This window comes from Ochlerotatus camptorhynchus, unplaced genomic scaffold (genome assembly GCF_037179485.1).
Source record: "Ochlerotatus camptorhynchus isolate MF236.1 unplaced genomic scaffold, CSIRO-AGI_Acam_v1.1 ptg000062l, whole genome shotgun sequence".
NCBI classification, from domain to species: Eukaryota; Metazoa; Arthropoda; class Insecta; order Diptera; family Culicidae; genus Ochlerotatus; species Ochlerotatus camptorhynchus.
Window position 1 is genome coordinate 5,237,968 of NW_027040552.1, and position 25,021 is coordinate 5,262,988.

The 25,021-nt window shown below is 39.1% G+C and overlaps 1 protein-coding gene across 2 annotated transcripts in view; it reads right to left on the reverse strand.

Moving 5' to 3' along the window:
• Nucleotides 1-25,021, reverse strand: part of LOC135717641 (uncharacterized) — a 162,089-nt gene that overhangs the window by 111,249 nt on the left and 25,819 nt on the right. Inside the window, exons 1-3 of one of the 2 annotated variants that reach the window (XM_065239783.1) lie at nt 15,564-15,592; nt 2,798-3,231; nt 2,610-2,736 (exon numbers count right to left, since the gene is read on the reverse strand). In XM_065239783.1, the coding sequence (XP_065095855.1) occupies nt 2,610-2,736; nt 2,798-3,231; nt 15,564-15,577 (575 nt within the window). In that variant the 5' untranslated portion in view covers nt 15,578-15,592. Of the gene's footprint in view, nt 1-2,609; nt 2,737-2,797; nt 3,232-15,563; nt 15,593-25,021 lie in introns of those variants that run through there. The other variant, XM_065239784.1, reaches the window with a different exon arrangement.

A 25,021-nucleotide genomic window follows, 5' to 3' on the forward strand; every position in this document is an offset into this window, starting at 1 on the left:
TTCGGCCTATCCGATGAAGATAAAAATTGCTTCGGTCGGAGCGCTTCTTTTGTTTTTGAGAATAATGGGTGCAAACCTTTATATCACGCGTTTTAATTGACTTCGTTCTGTAGCTTATTAACTTAAGTATCGTACCAAACGTATAATTAAGCTGTTAACTCTGAAATCATGGATTTATTTGAAATTTTCTGCTCGATAGGCCCAAAATGGGCGATTAGGCCGAAGTAGTTCTCCACCCTATCTTCCAGATTTTGTTTTCCGCACTGAGTACCAATGCTACCGACGCCAGGGAGGCAGCTCCCATACCTGAACCCTACCTATCGATCTATCAATTCATAAAACAGAGACCAACGGCTTTACTTCCCTTCCGAAGGAAGGCTTGATCAGAGATTGTATACCTCAGAAATTCCCGGCGGCGCCGACTGGGATTGAACCAAGGCCTTTTGAGGTGAGAGGCAATCATGCTTACCACTACTCCACCAGCGCCGCTTCTCTATCAGATTGAGAAGCAACATTTTCTATGAACTTCTTCTTTTTCAGAAATGTTTTTCGATAGGGATATTGTAAATAAACGATATTCCGCGAATTCCGTTACATTTCGTTAACATTGAAAAGTTCAACTCAAAATGTTCGACGGAATTCCGTTTAGAAGCGAAATAAACGGAATAACTCGATATATCGCAAATCCCTAAACTGTACTTTTTTATTCCGGCCATTATTACTGTGTGGCAGGCTTGCTTCCACTCACTTACTATAAAAAATTGTTTTTCGGAATTATGAAATTATTAGATATTATTATGATAGTTAGTAGTTGTAAGTCACAAGATAAGGTTGTAACCTAGGTGTTTGACACATAGAAGCTGTCATTATTGCTTTCAGTGCGTCACAATCACCGATTTTACGATTCGTGAGCGCTCACTCTGAGGGAGTCATAAATTCACCGATTGTGACGCACTGAAAGTGAAATTGACAGGTTTTATGTGTCAAATACATACCTTCCAACCTTTTCTTGTTTCTGACAAGTACAAACTTTCATAATAGCATCCAATGATTCCATAATTCCAAAAAACATTTTTTTATAGCGAAGTGAGTGGAAGTAACCATGCAGTGTGGTTCAACTTTTCAAGTTTAATGTCTTTTAAAGATGTATTTGATTGTTTAGAATGATTGAGAAATGCACATTTTGTAAAGCTGAAGTATTTTATCATGAAAAATATGCATTACCACCAGGCTTACTTCCACTCACTTGCTATAAAAAAATTATTTTCTGAATTTCGAAATCATTAGATGTTATAATGATATTTTGTCCTTGTTAGATACAAGAAGAGGTTGAAAGGTAAGTTTTTGACAAATAAAACCTGTCAAATTCGCTTTCAGATAGTCACAATCAGCGATTTAACGACTTGCGAGCGCTCACTTTGAGTGAACGCTCACGATTCATAAAATCGCTGACTGAAAAAGGGCAAAATACCATTATAACATCTAAAGATTTCAAAATTCAGAAAATCATTTTTATAGCAAGTGAGTGGATCAACCCTGATTGTGGTAATCAGGGTTGCTTCCACGCTATTGCAACCTAATGCTTCAATACAAAAGCAATTTCTGTGATGGAGGTGCTTGGTTGCATGCAGGGATGCTTTCACTCACTTGCTATAAAAAGTTGCTTTGCGGAATTATGAAATGATTAGAACCGAAAATGGTAATTAGCACTAGTAAGTTACAAGAAAAGTTTGTAAACGAGGTGATTGATGTATAAAACCTGTCATTATTTCTTTCAGTGCGTCAAAATCAGTGATTTTACGATTCGTGAGCGCTCACTCTGAGTGATCGCTCACGAGTCATAAATTCGCTGATTGTGACGCACTAAAGCGAAATTGTCAGGTTTTATGTATCAAATGCATACCTTCTGTGCTATCTATAGCAGTAAGTTAGTAGTAGGCTACGACTTCAGATACGTAAGCTGAGTAGAATAAATTATGTATCTGGAAGAGTAAGACGTGTTTATTTTCTTCTCTGTGAATCCGATTCCGGAAAGTGAAATAAGTAGTTGGTTCCTGTTCTGGAGTACCACATCTAGCGACGAGTAGGTGGAACCTACAATCCGTATTCGTTAGGTATGATTAAAAAAAAAACTATCAAATAAGTACAACGGTGCATTCAATTCAACATCAATTTTGTTAAATATATAGAACTCAGATTTACTATCCAATATTTCAAAGGCAAGAAGCCGCTGCTGTTCCGCAGAATTAGGCAAAAGCCGCTGCTGTTACGCAGAAACAGATTTTTCCGCTGCCGTAGAGCAGGGACAGGCGTAGAGCCGCATCGAAGAAATCAAGGCGTGTAGCCGCTGCATGGCAAGTTCCACTTGTATATGACAAGTTCAAAATATCATTATTTCAATGATTCCATAAACATTTTTTATAGCGAAGTGAGTGGAAGTAACCCTGGTTGCATGTTCTGGAATCGATTTCATTACTGGTTACGTTGCTGATTGCTGTTGATTATTGTTGAGTTAAAGCCTACCGGTGGGTACTGTGCAGAACATCTAGGTGGTACCGTTTGAACTTTGCCAATCCTGGGAAACACAGTGTATCTAAACCTAGCCTTACCTGTCTTTAAGCTGTTTGGCAGCTACCAGTGCAGCATAAGCAGATCGGGTTATATTTTCCGGCAAATCATCCGAGGAACTGAACTTCGACAACAATGCACCGGGATCTTCCGGGTCTAGAACAGCTCCTAAAATGAGACAAAGTTACAGTCATATACCGATCCTTCCGAATAGACCCCCTTAACCAACCTCTCCTGATCATGTCCGGTTCTCGCTTATCGTACAGCTCAACCATAGCTTCCAGTCCCTTCCGCACGGCTGATTGCAGTGCATTTTGCATCGTTGGCTTCCGTTTGTGCTTTGGTCGGGAGTTTTTAATGGCCGTCGAAGAGGAGGTGGTTCTGTTGGCTGCTTTGTTGTGCTGATGTTTGCGTCGTTTGGACGACACCTTGAGCTTCATGCGCTTCGGTTGCACCTGGCTGGGGTCCAGAGGGGTCACGATCGGTCGCGGTAGGTCGGCCCGGTTGGGACTAATTAACGGCACCGGAATAAGGTACCGGTCGTCGTTGTCGTCATGGTCGTGGTCGTTTGAAGTGGCCACGGATGCGCATGGCTTCGTGGTAAGAATGAGAATGAGTACGGCTATTGAGGTTGTGAAAATGATACAACTGATGGGAAATTGGCTGTGGGAGAATAGAGAAGAAAAACGACTTGGTGTTAATTAGTTGTTCATTAGAAATGCACTCCGTTGAGCGGCGAAAGAATGGTTTTTGTTCGAACAACGATTGTTTTTGCTTCGGTTGGCGGTGCCTTGACCAACATCCATAAGTAGACAGCGAACAGAATGAAAACGAAAGCCATTTACTTTTGCTTTCTTTTGAACGCGTGCAGCAGCCTACTTAATTAGGAAATCATCTATCGTTGCGTGTGCTTAGAGTGAATAACGCTTGATCGGTGCAGGATTAATTCACTTCATAGTGTGAGAAACAGTTTCAACATTACGTATCTACTAATTTTCTTGACGTTCAATTAAATTATAGTCTTCAGCAAGCTTAAGAACGCGGTGAACAAAAAGTTATCATTTCGATTCAGTACAGTTGCAGGTTGCAACCAAATGAATTCAAATTTTGGGAAGATGATCAAGACCTAATTTAGAATCAATTTCGATCAATTACTAGTTTGATCAATAAATTGTCAGGAACACATTTGATGCATAGTTTTCCCAATACATCGACCATTTTTAATCCATTTCTAAATACCCCTTCACCACTAGAGCGTGACGTACTTAATATATCGCCCCATGAAGGATCATAAGGACAGATATGGAGACAATCTTATAACTCTTAAATTGCGATAGTGATTTGTAGTTTGTTTCTATTTTAATCAATTAAGTTATTTCTCATCTGCATGTGAATCTCGTGCGTGCGATGTCGTATACTGTTCGTAAAAGTACAATACTTTTCCATAATGACAAATCCATTTACTTTTCACTCTTCTTTGACTCATTTGTACGCTCCTTGATCGTTCCATGACGTGATGTGTAAAAGTAATTAGAGAAATAAAATCGAAAACCTATTTCCATTAGTATGAACACCAACACACTCAATCCACCCACTACGTAAATGCCTTAGCCGGTACTGTAGGTGGAAAGGTGCATACTGCCTATAATCGCATATCAGTCCTATATGCATTAACGCCATTCCACTATCAATTGGAAGTCAGTTTGTCCCATTAAGCAAAGTAATCGCTTATCAGTCCCTTCCTGAAATTCAACCGTCCAGAAGTCAAGTTACAGTTATGCTTTTTGAATTGCCACATTTTTCGCTGATATAACTCAACATGCAAGTTTTATTGGAACTGATTTTAACATGAAATAATTGTCAATAAATTAACTACGATTATTTACATGGAAAATGCACTTCGTAGCTTCAACTGCCATTTTCTCAATGCCTATATAATTTCCATATGGGACTGATGTGCGTTTATAGGCAGCATACTGGTTGATTGGAAGAAGCTAATTTAAACAAATAAATGTTGGGTAATTGATTTTTCCCCAGCAGTTTCCATTTTCCATTGTTGGTAAACACTGCTGTTCCGTTGCGTCGTTAAATTTATCGATTTCAATGTTATTGCGTGTCCATACACTTATGCTACCACCACGGGAGGAAAGGGTACAATCGCTTTAAAATTGCATTGCAGCGAAGATTTGTTTCTCCGAATGAACAGCTGTTCGTTCGTACGAATCCTATGCCATAATAAAACGCATCTTGGTGTTTGTTCGTTATGTGACGTGATTGTATGCGGACAGGGTGTTGAACTTATATGAGAAATTATGGCAGTAGAAGATGTCTTGTAGCGCTTTCCTGGATGGTTTGATCATAAAATCGTTTTTATTGCCAAATTGAAAATAAAAACGTGTTACAAATTAAGTGGGTTTTATAATTGGATCAAGTTTATGATTCATGCTCACGCCGGAGAAAGTGTTTGTTATGTCATTTAATTTTTCTGAGTTTTTAAAGAAGGTTTATTGCTTATTGGGTTTTGGTGTTAAAATTGTCTTAATTTTTGTTGGAATGAAGTTTTTCATGTTAAGGAAAAGCCAGTTTGTGTTACTGCTTTACAATATTTGCAATAAGCATTGAAATCCAAGGGATAATCAACTCGGCACTCTGTGCCGAATCACAGCACGTCACACTATTCGGCACGCTAGGGTTCACGTTAACAAGCAGGACACAAACAATATAATATAAAACGGCATCACTGTCGAGTGTTGACGTTTTACCACTCGTTGCTAAGGTTGACTACTTTATTCCCAAGGAACCAAAAGTTCCGATAAAAGGCTATTTGAGACTTAAGTAGCTTGATTGAAGGTGATATATAGAATTCTAAGCAGCCTCATTTTTAAGTCGTTATAAAAACTTGAAAGTTTCCATACCATAATTGAAGAGCATTCTGAATTCTAGTATCAGCGCTGTTTGAAGAATTAACCCCAGTCCTTCTGCGTGAGATCCCCAACACAAACCGCTACGCCATCTGAGATATATTGAAATAGGGATAATCACCCGTGTGCGAGAGACATCATTCTATAGGGTGAATCTCTGCTTGCCTCCTCAGAGATTTTTCCTGGCACCACTGGAGAGATTGTTAGACACAGCACGAGAGAGTGAGAGAATTGACAATTCACTACTTGTCTGTTTATACACTCACTTCCGTGAGAAAGATGCCAGCGCAAATGCGTTATTGTTTCTCCAAAGATTCCGGCAGAGCTTGACGTGAGTGATTGAAAACATCAATAAAGGCTGAAAAACGGATGAAAAAAGTGCGGTTTGACGACGGTACCGGAAAGGTGGTTGTGAATAGACTGTTTCTATGCACCACCAATGCACAGTGGTCCAGAATGCAGATTTAGGTGGAATGATATGTTTTGAGCCTGAAATTGAAACTTTAGACTAAAAGTCTTTTCTACAAAGTTGTTCCTTATAGTTAGGCCCTCATTTTTATGACAATGAATTCTAGGGTGGTAGCTATTATCATTAAAATCAAAAATCTAACTTTTTTGTTTGAATAAATTAAGGTATACATTCTTCGGCAAAGTTATAGCTAAGCTAATTCAAGCAACTTTGTTCAATATAACTTTTTTGTATCTCTTAAATTGGCCGATTTAGAGCTATTTTCTTGAATTGAGTTAGGGTGGCTCTTAAAAAAACAGTTTTTTTGCTCTAGTTTTCTTATTTCGAATTTCTCAGCAAAAGCGTCTTCAGATAACATTTAGATCTTAAGAAGGTGCAATTTTTTGCTGCACAAAGCTTGTCAATATCTTTCGCCGATCAAGAGTTATTGAAGTTTTTATACTAAAAATATGCAGTTTTCAAATGTTAATATCTCTGGTTGGGGCAAACAAAAAAAAAGTTTTTTTGCAGCATTTGAAAGGGCGTATGTTATTCTCAATAATATGAATAAAATGGAGGTATGTTATTTTTTAAACTCGTATAAAATCAATTTGAATTTATTCATATTTTTTACTTTATTTGAGTATATCTTTTTTTATTAAAAGAGATACAGGCAACAAATCCAGCTATAAAACATTCGCCTGTAGAGTGCGCTAGGCGATTATGAGAGGAAACATCAACCAAACGTTTGTTTTCATCAAAATTACAATTTTTAACCTCAAATTAACGCATATTAAAATTCTACTTCTGAATTTAAACAAGAGTTGAAACAGAAATGCATAAAACGATCTAATATTCAAGACAAATGTTTTGAAATATATGAATTTTTTAAATTGGTTTTCAGTACTTTAAAAGATTTTAATCATTGAATTATGGATGCAAAGTCTGTTCATGTACTGCTTCCAGCATCAGATAGGTCATCATATCATCGTTATGACAATACTCTACGGCATTGAAACTATGCCACCAGCACGAAAAGTGGTTCACTTATTCTACCTGAAATCACGGTTACTTCCACTCACTTGCTGTAAAAAGTTATTTTTTGGCATTGCAGTGGGTCCTCCCTTAGCTCAGTCGGTAAAGGCACGGCTACAAAGCAAGACCATGCTGGAGGTGGCTGGGTTCGATTCCCGGTCCGGTCTAGGAATTTTTCGGGTTGGAAAATATCTCGACTTCCCTGCCCTAATAAAAATTGTATGGTTAATTTGCTTAACGACGTGTTCTGGGTATCATCCAAACCATTTGTGAAATAGTTCAATGATTTGGGTTATCGTTCGTTTATGGTTATTTTTTATTAGGGTGGGCATATAGAATATGATTGTACTTGCCACACAATTATACTAATGCAAAAATGGTACAGGCATCGAAAGCTCTCAATTAATAACTGTGGGAGTGCACCCAGAACACTAAGTTGAGAGCACGCAATAAGCTAATATGCGATACGCAATAAGCTTGAAATGCGATGAAGAAGAAGAAGAAGAGTGGAAGCAACCCTGCCTGAAATAATATTCCGGTCGTTTTTTCTTCAAATTTTGTTTTTATAACCGGAAGGTTTGCTGTCTGCAATATTATTTTGGATGTTGCGATACTTTCTGAACCATACCTATACCTATGCTGGGTAGTATATGTATAGGCTGTAATGTGAACGGGATGTAAGCATTTTATTAATTTGGCTGATTTGAAACATAAGTGGTTGTTTTTATTGTTTTGCAAGAAATCCATCCGAAATTACAGTGAAATGGCCATCATTTCGTGCATTTCAAAACTTTTTTAATCTATTATAAACGACACAATTTACCAACAAGTAAAAAACCAAATTACAAGTCAACAGCATGGCTTCTTCAATGGCCGCTCCACTGCCTCTAATCTTCTGGAGTTTGTCTCTTTTACACTGAATGCCATGGATAAAAGTTACCACGTAGAAGCTCTTTACACAGACTTCAGTAAAGCATTTGACAGAATCGACATACCATTATTACTCTTCAAGCTTGAGCTTGAGCTTGAGCTTGCTTGAGCTTGAGCTTGATTGACCGCCCACGGTTGCTACTCTGTTACTACCAGATCAGCTGTAATTACACAGAAAACCAATAGACAATGCTTGGGACTAGCAATCATCCTCAATGTGTAAAAACTGGTGATCTTAAATTAGGCAATACCAGCGCCGGCCGCGCCCGAACACAGATCAAGAAAGGAATGGGAAGGATTGTGTTGACATGACACTCGCTTTGATGGAAGCCGAGAACACCTCTGCACTTCCACGAGGAATCACTGGGATGTTGGATAAGAGGGTTGGGTTTGCAGCAGGGTTCGTTTTGGTAAACGATAAGCTGGATTGATGTCCTAACGATCATATAACGCGAAGGAGCTTGGGACTAAACCCACGGTCTTCTGCTCAGTAAGCAAAAACGTTTGCCACTAGGCAGACGAGCACCTTTTTAATCACCGAGTTGCTGTTATTACCATGTAGTCATATTAACAAATAAAACGATTGACGAATCTTGAATGTGGATGGGCCTGAGATTAGACTCATGATGTTCTGCTCAGTAAGCAAAAACGGTTGCTCTAAGGCCACCGAGCCCCTCATATCACATAATACCGTTGTTCAAATTTGTGTATCCATTCAAACCCGGAACCAACGACAACAACGAGTTTCACAAAATACACGATACACAAGTGATTTTACCATAAATCTCTTTGATATGTAAGGACCTGGGACCGCGTTTTTCTGCTCAGTAAGCAGGCCACTGTAACCGACGATCTTTCAAATCCGATAACTAAAAACTACGAAAAAGTACTTAGGCCTTCATTAAGTTCCACTTTCACGCGACGTTCAATGACAGGGTCCTATCCAGGATTACATCTGAAAAATCCAAATCTGGCCAACGCCCACCTAAACCTGTTCTAATCTACCTGAAATGACTAACGAATAGAAGACTTTGACTACCCAGCCATGCAATAGTCTCATTCCGTGCCTTATGGCAACTTGATGATTCTATTGCGCTCATCTTTTGGCACCACCCAGGGGAGACTTGGTCCTGTACCCAATGCTTAACTTATCTCCATTCCACTCAGCTACTCGCAATTTCTTGTGATATAGTGGGCGGAATATTATTATATGAGACAATTCAATGCAGACGTCTTTCCAAATTTGGCAGATCGACAGGTAATCGGTGAGTTACCACGATAGTTGCTATTCAACAACTCGACAACGTCCCATCGTCAACGCCTGCTATGAGAATTTCCCATTGCAGACGTCAACGAAATGACGTCATCGAGCTATCGATCAACTACCCTGGTTATCGCCTGGTACCTTATAGTACGATGCTAGGAGGCGAACCGGAAGAATCGATGAGCTACCTCTCCCCCCGGCATACCATTATTACTCTTCAAGCTGCAGAAAGTAGGAATGGAAACCGGACTTTTGAACTGGCTCCAGTCCTACTTAACAAACGGTAAGCAAATTGTACGCTTTCAAAATAAACAGTCAGAACCAGTTCTAGTCACCTTTGGGGTCGCCCAGGGATCTCATTTGGGCCCACTTCTTTTTATTTTGTATGTAAACAACATTTCCTTCATAAGAACATTAAGAACATTAAAGTAGGGGAAATGACGGCTTCGGCATGCCAGACTATTTTCGGCAACCCAAATTGAAACACTATTTTCACTGGATTTTCTTACGAAAACACTTCGCTGAATGCATGCAAACCATTCTTTATGCTTTCAGCTTCAATTTGACTATATTTTTACCACTGAGAAAAAGCAATCCAGCAAGGTTTTCATGAAATGAGTCACACGCAATACAAATTGTAGCTGATTTCGAGTTGCCGATAATAGAACAGCAGATTTACATGCAGTTCAAATGGAACGGTTGCCGAAGAAAAAGATGTTGCCGACAATACTCGCTCTCACTAGAGAAGATTGGAGCTTTGTAAAATCGTTTCAAAACAGTTTTTGACAATTCTTTCGACTGAAATTGTTAGAGCAGCTGGCAGCAAAAGATTGTAAACAAACCAATACTGCATATGTGTGCGTTCCTTAGAAAAAAAGGCTATAGAAAGAAGGCCGCTGCTTAGGTTGCTGAGAATACGTAAATTTCCCTACTTGTGTGTGCAGACGACATGAAGCTCTCCATAGCAATAAGAAATGCCTCCGACGCAGAAATATTCCAGAATGAAATGAATCTATTCTACACCTGGTATAACAAAAGTCTACTCCAACTAAACAAAAAGAAAAATTAACGCAATAACATTTATTTGAAAATTTTTAACCCCTTGCATAAACATACATTTAGGAAACGCAGTGCCTAAATTGTAAGGGACTTAGGCGTAATACTGGACACCAAACTTATATTTATAGAACATTATGACACTATCATAAGTAAATCAAATAGCCTGCTGGGCTTCATTAAGAGTTTCAGTTACACTTTTCAGGACCCATACACTATAAAATTACTGTACACTACATATTTAAGACCTATTCTGGAATACTGCAACATAGTATGGAGCCCATATACATCTGTCCAAAAGCAAATTCTTATGTATGATCTTCGGCGATTAAATTGGACTGCATTTCCTCTACCATCCTATGAAGCACGCTGCATGCTCATCAATCTACAAACACTAAAGGAACGGCGTGCATTTGCAATGCTTTTCTTTATCAATGACATTATCTCTCATCGCATAAAATCTGCAGCAATACTCTGTCAACTAAATTTTTATGCACCCTTTAGACCTCTTAGAACTCGAAAATTATTCTATGAAAACACATGCAGAACAAATTACGCAAAAAATGGTCCCATCAATCGAATGATGCACCTGTACAGTATTGGCAAAATCATCAATCAAATTATATTTTTCGCTTTTATATCAGGCATAACATTTAATAACGGCACAAAAGCATTTGTAAACAAACTTTCTAAGGCCCTTTACACGCGAACCAAAGTACACCCACGCAAACCAATACCACTTTCAGAAAGGTGATAGTTGTCCCTATCCGATGATGTTGTTGGTTTGCGTGGGCGTACTTTGGTTCGTGTGTAAAGGGCCTTAGAATATTTGTTTACAAATGCTTTTGTGCCGTTATCAAATGTTATGCCTGATATGCTCTCAATATCACGCGTGATATTGGAACAAAATGTCATGCTTGATAATGATTTTAAAAGCTCCTTTGATATTGCGAAACTATTCACAACGTGCAAAAATCAAGCGGAGAGTTGACAGACACAAAAACTGATTCCATTGCACATCGTTTTTTTACAAAGAGAATGTATAGTTTGCTATCTTTTTTCACTGTTCACCGATGGCAGACACGAAGTGACTGCTGCCAGCCGTTATTCGGTTGTCGGTTGCGTTCGGGTGTAAAGTAAAAATCATTAAACTCAATCTCACCACAGTTTGTTGAGATTTGCAGCTGATGGGTTTTGTTAGCTTGATATTCCGAGCTGCGATATCACAGCTTGCAAAATCAACCGCAGCTGTATGCTTGTTGATATTTGTCTACGAAAATCAAGCGTGATCTTGGGCATTGGTGAGATTTGATTGTTTGATATTTTCTCAACACATAAATTGCGAAGAAATTGACATCACCATGTCCAAAAACCAAATAAAAACTCTACTAAGAGGAACTAGAAATACAGTGCTTTCCAGATTTTGTTAGCTCCCGATTTTGTCTACCCCCGATTTTGTCAGCTTTTTTTCCCGATTTTGTCAGCCTGAAGATTTTGCTGAACTTTTTGGTTTTTAATCATTTCGCTTTAAATGACACTTAATTGTTTTGTCGCTAAAGTAACAGAGGTAACTCAAATAAACCTTAATTATTGCGACACTGCACAGTTGTATCTAGTCCCTCCCGACAACGGTAACCAGGTGGCGGATAGAGCTGGGAAGGCTGCAATACAAGTTATGGGTAGATACCCCATTCAAGAAAAAGGTTTCGTGATCGCCAAAATTAACGGAATATTTATATGCAGTTGCTACGTACCCGATGGACGATGGAGCAGTTTCACGAGACGCTGGTTGGACTTACCGGAGAGCTGACCGGACGAAGACCGGTAGTCATCGGAGGAGACTTCAATGCTTAGGCAGCGGAGTGGGGAAACAGATGTACCAACGCAAGAGGGCACATTCTGCTGGAAGCTCTGGCAAAGCTGCAAACTAGACTGTTCAATAAAGGCACCACCAGCACTTTTCGCAGAGATGGACGTCACTTTATGTGGACTGCAGTCCGTCGCTGGTGGAAAAATTGAATTGGAGAGTGTGCGAAGGATATACCCATATTGAACATCAGGCAATCTGATATGGCATCGACCAACGGAATCCAGTGGCAGTGCAGAGGACGAGAACTTGCGACCTGAAGTGGAAGACGAGTTGACAGAATCGTTAGGGAGAGCATGTGACACGACCATGCCGAGAAAATTGGAACTAAATAACAGACGGCCTCCAGCTTACTGGTGCAACGAGGCAATTAGCACCCTCCACGCTAGTTGTCTCAGAGCCAGAAGACGTATTCAGAGAGCAAGAACAGAAGCAGACAGAATGGAACGTAGAAGAATGTACCGAGCGGCCAGGGCCACACATGAACGAGAGATAAAGCAGAGCAAGTCAAACTGTTTCAAGGAGATGGGTCGAGACGCTGCTGCCAACAACGCACACCGTGTCGTGATGGTGAAGTCATGCCCGCTGAAATGTGCTAAGAGAACTTGAAACTCATCGTGGAAGGACTTTTCTCGAAGCACGATCCAACGACCTGGCCACCTACATCGTACGGAGACGGAGAGGGAGATAACGACGAAGTCACCAACAAGCAACTCGTAGCAGTACCTGCTGTATACACTCAGAAAACTCTTGAAGAGGATCATCCTAAACAGGCTGACGAAATACACGGAGAGTGAGCACGCTGGAATAGATAAAAATGTTGGCGACCGAGGCGGTTGACATGATTGGAAACTGGATGCATGGAGCGAAGCTGCAGATAGCTCACAACAAAAGCGAAGTGGTATTTGATCAGTAGCTTTAAAGCGCTGAACCGGTCAGAAATCACCGCTGGGGAGCTCGCCATAAACTAAATCTGCGTGTTGAAATGTCTGGGAGTGACGGTTGACGACCGTTTGGCTTCAATAGAATACGTCTACTAGAAGGCGACGAAGGCCATCAACGCGGTAACCAGAATCATACCGTACATCTTGGGACCAAGCATTAGCAAGAGACGGCTCCTGGCTAGTGTATCTACGTTGATACTGAGATATGGAGGTTCAGCCTTGGTTGCAGCGCTGAAAACCAAGCTGAATTTAAGGAAACCGTTCATTACGTACCGGCTCAACAAACCGTACGCAAACTTTTCGAAACGTGTAAGATCTACCACCGATTCATAGTCTTGACTACTTCAAACTAGGGGAACAGGATTTTTCAGTAATCAAAGGAACACATTTTAGTCCTTGTTACTTTTATGCCTTGTTGATAGTAATAAGTCCTCGGGTTACATGGACCAAGGATGATCTTGAAACAAGAAAACAATGAGTTAGTTAGTCTTTGGGCCTTATTACGGTGATAAGGAAGTGATATTCGGAATAGGAGCCTTGATTGCCGTACAAATCAAATGGGGATCACTTCACCGTGACGACAAGTGACAAGTTTTCACCGTGAAGTGACATCCGTAATAAGCCCCTTTATCTCTGTGATTACTAATCTTCTATTCGTTATTCCCTAGTTTGAAGTGGATAAGACTAGGGTTCTGATGCATGGTCATTATCGGTGTCATTTCTTAATTTTGTTGCTAAGGAATCCAATTTTGACTGACAAAGGGGCGCGCTTTTGAAGGGTGTTCCAACACTCCGAATGGTATAAATAGCGGAACCTTTCAATTAGAGTCGTATCCTTGCGATAAATACAAGAATGACAAACTGTAAAAAAATCGAATACTTTATCATTTCTCAACAGTGATGGAGTAATACGACATGCACTAAATTAAGGGCACGAGATATACTACAATAGATCAAATTACTGGTCGCAGTGGTGTAAGGTCCCGAACAGAGGGGAAAAAAAGTATAGTAAACATTTATCAGTAATTCCATTAATAGAGGATAAATAATGGTTAAAATAGATTTTAAAATCATTTTGATGGTTAAAATATTGAAAAAGAAAATTTCCCGTTTTTGTCAGCCTGAAATTTCAGATAGGGCTGACAAAATCGGGAAAGTACTGTAATGCATAGCATGTAAGTAAAACATTGTAAACATTGTATGTAGTCTACTATGCTTAACGAAATAAATAAATAAATAAATAAATTATCGTGCATGAGCACAAAGTTACTAATAATATAATTTTTATGGTATATTTGATGATATTGCCTTCCAAAATGCCGTTTTAGTCTTCCTTCAACATTATCTCTTTTACCTTTCACTCCAGGTTGCAAATACTTATTTCGGATATAATTTTTTTGGGGAATTATGAAATCATTAGATGTTATGATAGTATTTTTTACTTATAATATAGGTACAAGAAAAGGTTGGGAAGTATGCGTTTGACACATGTAACCTGTCAATTTGCTTCCTGAGAGTCGCAATCACCGTTTGTATAAATTTTCACTCACTCACTCACACACTTCGCAATAATTAAATCACTGATTGTGTCTCTTAGAATGTAAAATTGACAGGTTTTATGTGTCAAACGCTTACTTTGTTACCTTTTTTAACATACTAGTAAAACATGTGATTATAACATGTTTTGATTTCATTACAATTTTGAAGTATTCATCTGCTATATTGAATTTATAACTCTTGTCCGAACAACTCAGCACCTTGAATTTGAGCATGTTCATGTTCTTTTTTCTTATTTTTATAGGGTAATCATTTATAGTTTTTAAGCGTACATGGTAAGCTCTGATGCGCACGAACTAACATGAACAGAAAATCATTGGAAATATGTTAAAGTTTCCTGTTTATTTACACTCTTTGTAAAATACTATTTTTCTCCGATCAATTTTGCACTACAGTGTGTATGGTCGGTTTGGCAAATTTAAGATGACACCGTAATGTTTATACTACTCCCAACGCAGTCATGTGGTGCGCGCATGACTGGGATTAAAATGACGTGTAATACATCCATAACAGCTGGTACAAGCGTTAATCATTATCGTTCTATTGTAACGGCCATTGTAGCAGTAAAAACTGATACCTTCGCGGATTTTGAAATATGATTGCAATGCACTTTCACATAAAATATAAAGATATTTATCCAGGATAGCTTCATTTTTCATTTGACGAGGGCAGTAAACGGTACCACATCCCATCGTCTTTATCATCGTCGTCGCCGTCGTCACGGTAAGTCGGTCATCGCAAACAACAGGATAACTGCCATCAGTCATACTTGCGCCGCACATTCTGCTTTGTTCAACTGATCACCGTATGATTTCTACTCGTATGTCTCTTTTTTAGCATTTCAAACCAACGAGCACTGATTTCTTTTTTTCTCAGCAAATTTTGCGTGCCACAAATCGACCCTAAAGCTGTATTTTGCTTCGAAATCTCTTTTTGAATAAGTAGGTCACTTAAGACAGGATGTGATCATTACCGGAAATGGATCATTTTCGATGAGAAGATTAGTACCGATACACAAATCACTAATAGTTTTATCACAACATTCACCAACTGGATGCTTAATCACAGCTTCAATTCTGTATCACAATTGGAAAATCTGCTCGAAATTCACTACTCAGTTCTTCCCCTGCTACATGATGCGTTTGAACTTGACTTTGGCCGCGGAGTAACTGACCCACAGCATCCAATTTCCACCGAACGATACCTCTCCTTTGACTCGGCTCTCGTCTATAGACTTAGTTCCTGTTTTTATAATATGTGCCTTTTACACTTTAATGAGAATGTATGGACCAATCTCAGTCTCGAAGCGAAGCCCCTTCAAGCCGTGTTCGCTTATGATCTGCCAGCCATCATCATTACCCGCCACGAGCGCCACCGCAATCATCATCGAGTCAGTCATCACCGCAGACTTGTCTCTTCGCATTTCTCCCAGATGGGCTGGCTTTGAGCGGGTTCGTCGCGTGTGGACTTGCCGGAGTTATTAAGAATATGAAACGTTACTAGCATCAGTAGGTATAATCTGCAAATTGGCGATCAGTGTGACTGGACCGGCTGGTCGTACGGCCGGTCGTATGACGTGCATGCATGAGCCGGCCCAGCCCTGGCAGCAACATCGGAGCAGAAGGGGATAGTAGGCAGAATGAGAAAAAAAAAGGCAAACCCATAATCGGGGTGTATGTTTTTGTTCGTTTTACTTCCTTTTTGCATTCGCATCTATTTTTCACCGTCTGTTCCAAGTTCCAACTTTCTTCGTTTGAATAGGCTAAGAAATGTTTACTGCTTGGGAATGATGTTTGACCTAAACTAAGGACCCAGAGACGATGTTTTATAAGAGACGCTCGGAGAGAATAAAAGTAAATCTGGTTGCACGGCCAACTAAGTTATTTTGCCTGCAAAATTTGGCAAAACGCAATTTTGTGTTTACTTCGAGTGACTTCTAAGTTGAGCGACGGCCGTCTGTTTCGTGACGTTATCGTAACAAATATTTTTTTGACTGTATCGGTAGTCATTATTTGAAAAAAAAAAATCCATTGAAATGCACAGATCTTCTTCTTCTTCTTCTTCGCATTTCAAGCTTATTGCTTATCGCATATTAGTTTATTGCGTGCTCTCAACTAAGTGTTCTAGATGCACTTCCACACTTATTAATTGTGATGCCTGTACCATTTTTGCATTAGTATAATTGTGTGACAAGTGCAATCATGCTCTATGTCCAGGAAAGTCGAGAAATTTCCCAAAACGAAAAATTCCTAAACCGGACCGGGAATATATCCCAGCCACCTCCAGCATGGTCTCGCTTTGTAGCTGCGGCTTTACCTACTGAGCTACACGCTAACTTGGGAGTACCGATTAAATGAGTATTGTGTACTCAATTTATTGAATTCATTCCGAACTGTAAAAAAAAGGTATTTAAAAAAAAATTATAAGCGGGTAAAGCCTGGTACGCAGCTGAAAAGAAAACGGAAAAGTAATTTTGAGGAATATTCCCAAAAGTAAATTTGACAGCTATAGGGAGGTGTCTTTTGCTAAATTTTGAGTTCATAGGTAGGTGTCGTCTAATTTTAAAATCAACAATTATCAATTTTTATGTTGTTAAAATGCATCCAAAACATCATTTTTACAACAAAAGTTAAAATTACCTAACGGAATAATTGGTCAGACCATTATTCCGCAAGGAAAATGAAATTGCATTCAGAATGCGCCACCTTCATATCGATCACGATACTAATGTAATCGATCTTTCCTTTACCGATTTCTTTTGAACTGCGTACTGGGTCAAGAAATGCTAAGGAAAAGAAATTTCTTTAGCATTCCGTGTCCTATCCCGTAGCACGTAAAAACGTCATTACTTTTCAGCTGCGTACCAGGCTTATTATTATTATTATTTAACTTTATTAAAGAGGCTTTCAGCCTTGGGCTCGACGTACCAGGCTAAATTTTGGATGATTTTTTAAATTTGCTTCTTGTAGTTAAAATGGGTTAGAAATTATCATTAGTGATTCATTGCAAAACTGACGCCATTTTCGAAACGCAGAAGCGAGATAAAAGCACAGTGCGGAAGGGTAACATTCAATCCAAAAAACTGGAAGGAACGAATATTTTTCGTTAAAATTTATTTATCTGATGTTGGTATACGATATTTTACAGAATTCGCTTGTCCTGTTTCCGAATGCTCTGTGATCGTTACAGGCAATCCTATTCCTAATGTGTCACCCCTGCAAAGCTCTACAAGATAATTTTGCCGGATTTCGAGCCGATGTGCACCAGTAAGCCAAAGCCGAAGTAGAGCAAGTGCAGGGAAAAGTAGGACGCACGAGTTTTCCAAAAAATCCCTTCTATTTCCGCAGCAGGCGATGATATTTGGACTGTGGAACCATCTCAGCACAAGCGGTTGACTTGTATTTAATGCTTTGGAGTGTTTAATGTTCTAATGTTTCTTTATTCTAAAGCCTAGTATGCAGATCGAAGCGAAACGAAATTTGAAGCACGTGAAAAATCATGAAATTTCGCTAGCGAAAAAGGTTGTGAAAAAATGTTTGTGGAACATTTTCCAGTTTCCTTTTTTCGCAGTTTACAGTTCATGTGAAACGAAATCGATCAGTTTACACCTCCGGTGAAGTGAAAATCTGACAGATACGCTCTTTCTCGAAACGTCAACTTTTCGCTTAGCTGCTGCTCTTTTCGCGAAAAAAAATTAAAGGTAAGCGAAAAAGATACGATCCACAAAATTAGATTTCGCTTTATCGTATCTGTTTACAGTTCAAAGCGAAGCGAAATATTTGCCAATTGCGTTTGTCACGCAGGTGAAAAATGTAGTATTTTGTATGAGATTTTCGCTTCGCTTCGATCTCTATACAGGCCTTAATGAAGAAAAAGTTTCGTTGATCTTAAGTTGACCTCTGTCGTATTTATTATTGTTAATAATGGAGCGATTAAAAGGGGTACTATTTATTCATTTAAAAAAACCCTAATGGCAAAAAATGGGTACTTTTTATTCATTTGAAAAAAAAAAAACATTCAGTGTAAAAAATACCCATTGCATGACGTACTAGTCGAATACTAATTAATGAGTAAAGTCGGTTTTACTCATTTCATGAGTTAAGCCACTTTTCTTCGAAATGAGTAAATTTTACACATTAATGGAGTTAGCGTGTAAGGGAGCCACGGTATCCTTCTGTAAAATACCCCGAATAAAATGTGACAAAAGTCAGTTTCTTCTGCTTTCCCAATGACAGCGTCGTCAGAGAAAAATGGTTTCAATTCTATCGGTTTTCTTCCGGCCAAAGCGTGACGGAAAACTCTCGATTATGTTGCGTAATTAATATACCATATTGATAAATGAATTGCCGTTTAGATGAAAGTCGATTTTAAGATGATTTATTATATTTCAGCTACATTTCAATTACGGTTTCGATGTATACGTGGCATCGGATAGCGGAAAACTGTTAGCAGCTCCGGGTGCAGTTCCTGTTTTTAAATTTTTGGCGGATTTGAACGAGGGAACAGTTCAATCAATTGATAACACTAGATCGACACAAAAAGATTACACTGTGTCATCATTGAGACCAGATAAGTTACATTTTATCTCAACATCGTGACAATCTGACTATGAAGTTACCAATGACCGTTGTGTCACATTACCTGTTACTTAGAAAGTCATGACTTAACTCAGACCCCCTTCACTCTTTGGAATTTATAGAGACAGATAACAGCGCCAATAGGTTTGTGACGATACAACGTTGAACTGCAGCGTTGGGAGAAAACACACACACCAACATCTATGCATGTACGAATCCTCACCACTGAGCGGAGGGTACAGTGCAAATCAAAACACGAAGCGGTGTCATCACTCATCGTCATCACTCAGCTTTGGCAGCTTCAGTTTGCGATTTTGCTGGCGTTGACAAATACCTTCTTTATAAAATAGAAAAGTAATCATTATTCCAACGTAATTTTTGAATAGAATGCGTGGAGCGGTGGCCAAGAAAGACGGCATATTTTATTACGTTTGTTTAGCAATGATTTCGATACGTTGCGTTTTTAAAAGTATACTTCTATCACAGACAAACAGACATAACACTCGCAAGTTGTTTATAGAACAAGCATTTAACGGACAATTTGAAAGTATCATAGTTGGTAGTACCGCCACATGTGGCGCACATAGTCAATTCCCTTGCGTTTGACGTTTACACACTACCGCCATCTGTTCAGCGTACTACCCACCACAGTGTACTCAACGGATGGCGGTAATGTTTTAGCGACGATGTTTTACAGTGAGAATTATTCAATGTGTTATGTCTGTTTGTCTGTGCTTCTATGCTTATTAAAATATCAAAAATATCTCCAAATGACAAAATGACAAGCGATCAACGAACCGAATGATAACGCTTTATCAGAAGTGGAAAGCACTAATGATATAATCTTCTTCCTTTTTTTCATGACAAGCAGCCCGTGCGACACAACTCACTCGGGGCGGTAGAAGGAAACGAGCAAATTGTTGGCAAGCTGCTTCACGAAGTAAAGCCGAAGATGATACACGTGTTTAAATGGGATTTTTTTTTTGTTATGGCTTTTCTCGATTCAGATCAAGCTATGTCTTCATCGGTGTATATTGCAACAAAGCAGGCAACCAATATATCATTATCCTTCTACCACTCCGATCGAGCTATTAGCGAATTCGTTTATTATTCAGTTCCAACCAGGATCGGGTATCAAGATTGGGTCTGCTTGTTTTCTGACAAACGTCAGTTTGCTCGTTTGTTTTTAAAACCTAGCTCAGGTTGAGGTTCACACTGACAAAAAGTTCGGTTTCGCACTGGGTTGGAACTGGTGTTAACCCCGATAATAAACGAATTCGCTATATGTTACAGAGCGAGTTTGTCATGGTAGTCGTAGCAAACGTTTTGTCTGTATCGTTGATTACTTTATGTGTTTGAATTCACTGATGCTTATAAAGATTATGTTGAGCAACATATTCACAAATCATCATTTTTCGATTACTTTTTCGAAGGGACGTATGTATCTGCTATTGTAAACAATGCATATTACTGATACCGGTGGTGATAATGAAAACTCGTTTACTCGAAAGCAAACCATATTACAAGCCCAGCTTGGATGTGTGCTTGTTTTCTCAAGCGTTTCTGTGGCGTATAACGTGGTAATGATTGAAAATCGATGCAATCATAACAAAGTGAGAATTTTGCTATCGAAATATAATGATGATGACATCGATCATCTTCTTCCCTCGGCTGGCATCTGTCTTACTGACACTTGTCATTAACTGAGCCCTGATGATGAAGTTGACGGGGGACTCCCAACAGCTTAAATGTGCACTCACTAAATGGTACTGCAATTACATAAGGGTGGTGTATCCATTGCCTTGTTCGAGGAATTGATTAGTGGGATATCTTGTTCATTAAATATCTTTGCTTAACTTCATGTTGAGTTGATATGTAACTGCATCTATTTCATGGTTACTTTTATGTAGTCATTGTGTAACATTTCTCTATTTCTCTCTTATAAAAATATGTTACTGGTGCTACTTGAGATCAAGCAGGGATCATCCGGATTATGTGATAGGAATTTCATCGGATGCTTCTGTTCTGCAGGATTTTTTCTATTGTTTTCTTGCAAAGTAGGGTATGTACATACCGCTTGGAAAACCGAACGCCGAGTCTCCCAATCGATGATATAGGAAAATGTATGTGTGTGTGCATGAGAGTAACTAAGTAAATATGCTCTCAGGAACCGCTTTTTTTTTAATTCTTTATTTAAGAGATTTTTAGCCTTAGGCTAGTTCATCTCTAGTCTCAGGAACCGCTGCACCGGACTCAACTAGCGCCAAATGAATTGAATACTTTTGAAATCTATCAACCAGTTCTGGAGGTTGCAAACCCATCAAGCGAAACATCCAATCACATGAGATTTCAAAAACAAGATCAATGGTAATCTAATAAAGTACCCAGGATCACCTTCGCCACTTCCGGGCATGTTCCCTGTAGAGTAGTGGCCAGTTTATGACTTGTATATATGTATGTAAAGGATACCACTCATTGTTGTAGGGCACAACTATTAGACAGTGGACTCTGTCCACCTCGTATGACTTGATCAAGTACGATACCTGAATGTATTCAATTCACCATTGCATGAAGGGCCAAAAACGGATGGTATATCCGTAAGCAGAAACACTTCCACGTGATCCACGGGAGCAAGAAGAATCTCCTTGCAACGATAAATATATTCCAACCCACTACAGAACAAATGTGTTTTTCAATAATCATCTTTATAATTAACTTGAACATTTGTAAGAAACATATTATTTTAGATTTTTCTTTGGGGCCGACCCCGGCGTAGTGGTTAACATCCATACCTTCCACGCCAAAATCACGAGTTCAAATCTCACTCCCGGACAAGTCACGAATGACCCAAGAGTGTTGCTTTTTTAAGTTTTCTGAAATAATGAATCTAACTTCAATCTGATTCGGAAACCTTGCCTTTGACTTTGAACCCTCGACTTAGTTCTCAAGCCGGTCGCGTACTGTAGTACTTTCCGCGACGGCTCTTCTATCTATCTCTTTCTCTCTCTCTCTCTCTCTCTCTTCGCTATCCTCGTGGCGTTTAACGGTCGATGGGCCATTTGATGAGCATTCCGGATACCTTGGTATCGGAAGATGCTCGGTAGAGTGATGCAAAATTTGAAGTTTTCGCTCCACAATACTTAAACGATTCCAAATCGGATCTTGACTAACCTCTCAAAATTTGAACCCATTTGGTGAGAAACTGAGATGGCACAAACCATTTGAAGTTTGTATGGGAATTACTATGGTAAAACCAAAATTTTTGTTCATGTCTATCTAATAATTCACCATCGAGTTCAGCTTCGAACCTGTTCGGATACGGTTGTGTATAAGTTTATTTCTGTTTTGTGCGTGCGTTCGCTGATTTTGCCAGATTAGCGCTGGCACTCTGCCTCCCGGACGGTTATACGTGTGTGATTGTTGGTTTTCTCGCTTTCCGAGAAGTTTTGGAATCGAAAAAGAAAACGTGATGCATCATGTTTGCAGGCATCAGAAGAAGTGTCGCTATCTGCGTTGTTTGTTTTTTTTCTTCGCTTGTGCTCCCGGTACAGAAATTTGTGGCGTCGCGTGTGATAGTTTTTGATTTCAGTTGTTTACGCGTTGTATGATTTTGTGAGCGGTCGCTTCGTGTTCGCGTCATGGAGCAATCGACTACATTCGACCAGAGGATTGATCCCCGTAGGGCGGGTCTATGATCGGAGCTACTACACCAAGCGTGACATAGCTGCTTGCAAGGGATTCAGTTGGACTGATTTGGTGAGATTGTTCCATTTTTCTACTTTTGTCTATTTAAACTTAATTTCTATGAATGCGTATCGTTTGGAATCATTTGATTCGGATGAGACTCTTAACTTTTATTTGTTTACATTGTGTTTCAATTGGTATTCTTAAGAACTTCATAAAATAAGGTTTCAATATTTAAATTGAGCAGATCGACTAGCCTGGTGGCTGCCGCTTTTGCTTACTGAGTAGAAGACCGCCGGGTATCCACATTGTAAAGATTCCCTATTTTCAGCTTTTTTACAGTCTGGAGTTGTTGTTTGAACCATTTAGTTTATCAATTTAATTTATCTGTATAACAATTATTCACAAGCATTCTTCCAGGTCAATTCAAGAATAGTTTGATGATGATAAATCTTCCTAATATTCACATTACAGTTATGACCCGATCCTGTCAATCTCTCCGCGCATCAGACTGTTATTTTTCAATAATTCCACATAATTGTAATTTCATACCTTCCTCCTTCAAGATGAATGTTTAAGATACGCATACTTTGCTAGCTGACAAAATGGGGTCATTGCTGTATAATTATTCTCTTTTTGCAGCCTTCATTCAGACTGGATCTATTGATTTAAATTATTTGAGTTTTCTTCCAGCTCTTTGATGACGGAACATCACTAGATTTATACTGTAATGATTCACTCTTACATCTTTCACCCTGGTTTTGTCTGTTGATTTGATTTGTTTGAATTGGTTTTCAGCTCCTTGGTGTTGGCAGTCGCGGGCGATCAATTTTGCTCATGCTCATGCTCTAAGTTCATTTTCAGCATTTCGATGATGGAACGTCTTCAGATTTATATTATAAGGGGGCTTATTACGGATGTCACATCACGATGAAAAGTTGTCACTTGTCGTCACGGTGAAGTGATTCCCATTTGATTTGTACGGTAATCACGGCTCTTATTCTGAGTATCACTTTCTTATCACCGTGTAGTGACACCCGTAATAAGGCCCAATGATACACCATTTGGTTTTGGATTCGGGCAAATCCAAGTATAATGCATGATAACACTGATTCATTTAAAACCATGGTCGCATCACTTATCAAGGTGAATCCTGATCCAACGAACCCAACTTACTAACAAAATCTCCTTTTCTGTGTCTTTTGTTGGGAATTTCAGGGTTACATCTTCCTTATTGGGAGCTGAGGAGACATAGAGCTGCATCATATTGTATGTAAAATAATTATTATTTTCATTGCGGAATACCAGTTTTTTTATCCATATAAATGTATTTTCATTATTACGTATTTTAATGTTCTGATATATTTCATTTCTCCATTACATATGTTTACTATATATATAAATAAATACTGGGTTGGGAGGGAGCATCAGGGTATCATTTGACCTGAAACTGGACGATTGGAGTGGTATGACAACCGGAGTCTAGGAGGGAATAAACACTATCATTTTCTTTATCCTACCGATTCGATTGTGATGGTGTGAATTCTACTCCAACAGTTTCAGTGAGATTGACGCGCCCTTCTTAACAAACCATCCTGTAGGAAGCTTAATAAGTATTGCGAATTGCGTTATTCGATTTGTTGGATCGTATCGTTGGAAGGAGATTCTTAAATTCCCGTGGATTTCGCGTAAGTGTCTCTGCTTACGGGTCCACCCCACCGTTTTTGGCCCTTCATACAGCGATATTGTGAATTCAGATCGGTAGCTCAAATTGATCTTGCTATTAAGTGGAGCTGCATACAAGACAAGATCTTCGAAGGGATGGTGGCTACCTTACATACATACATACATACATGTCTATCTAATAATTCACCATATCGGTCTGCTTCAAAAGCTTTCAACTGTACTTGTAGGAAATTTTTCCAGCTACAGCTACTTTGCCGAAGACCACTTTTTTTTATTAAATGCAAGGATCGAAAGTTATCAATGGTTCAATGCGCTGATGTCTTATGATCATGCTCAATCAACTGCTCAGCAGGCAACATTTGTGTTTCTGGGGCGTTGCATAAGACACAAAAATCATGGCTACTATGTCACACTGCAAAATACAGTGTTGCCTACAGAGCAGCTGCTTGATCTTGTCATAAGTTTACCAATCTCTTAAATAATT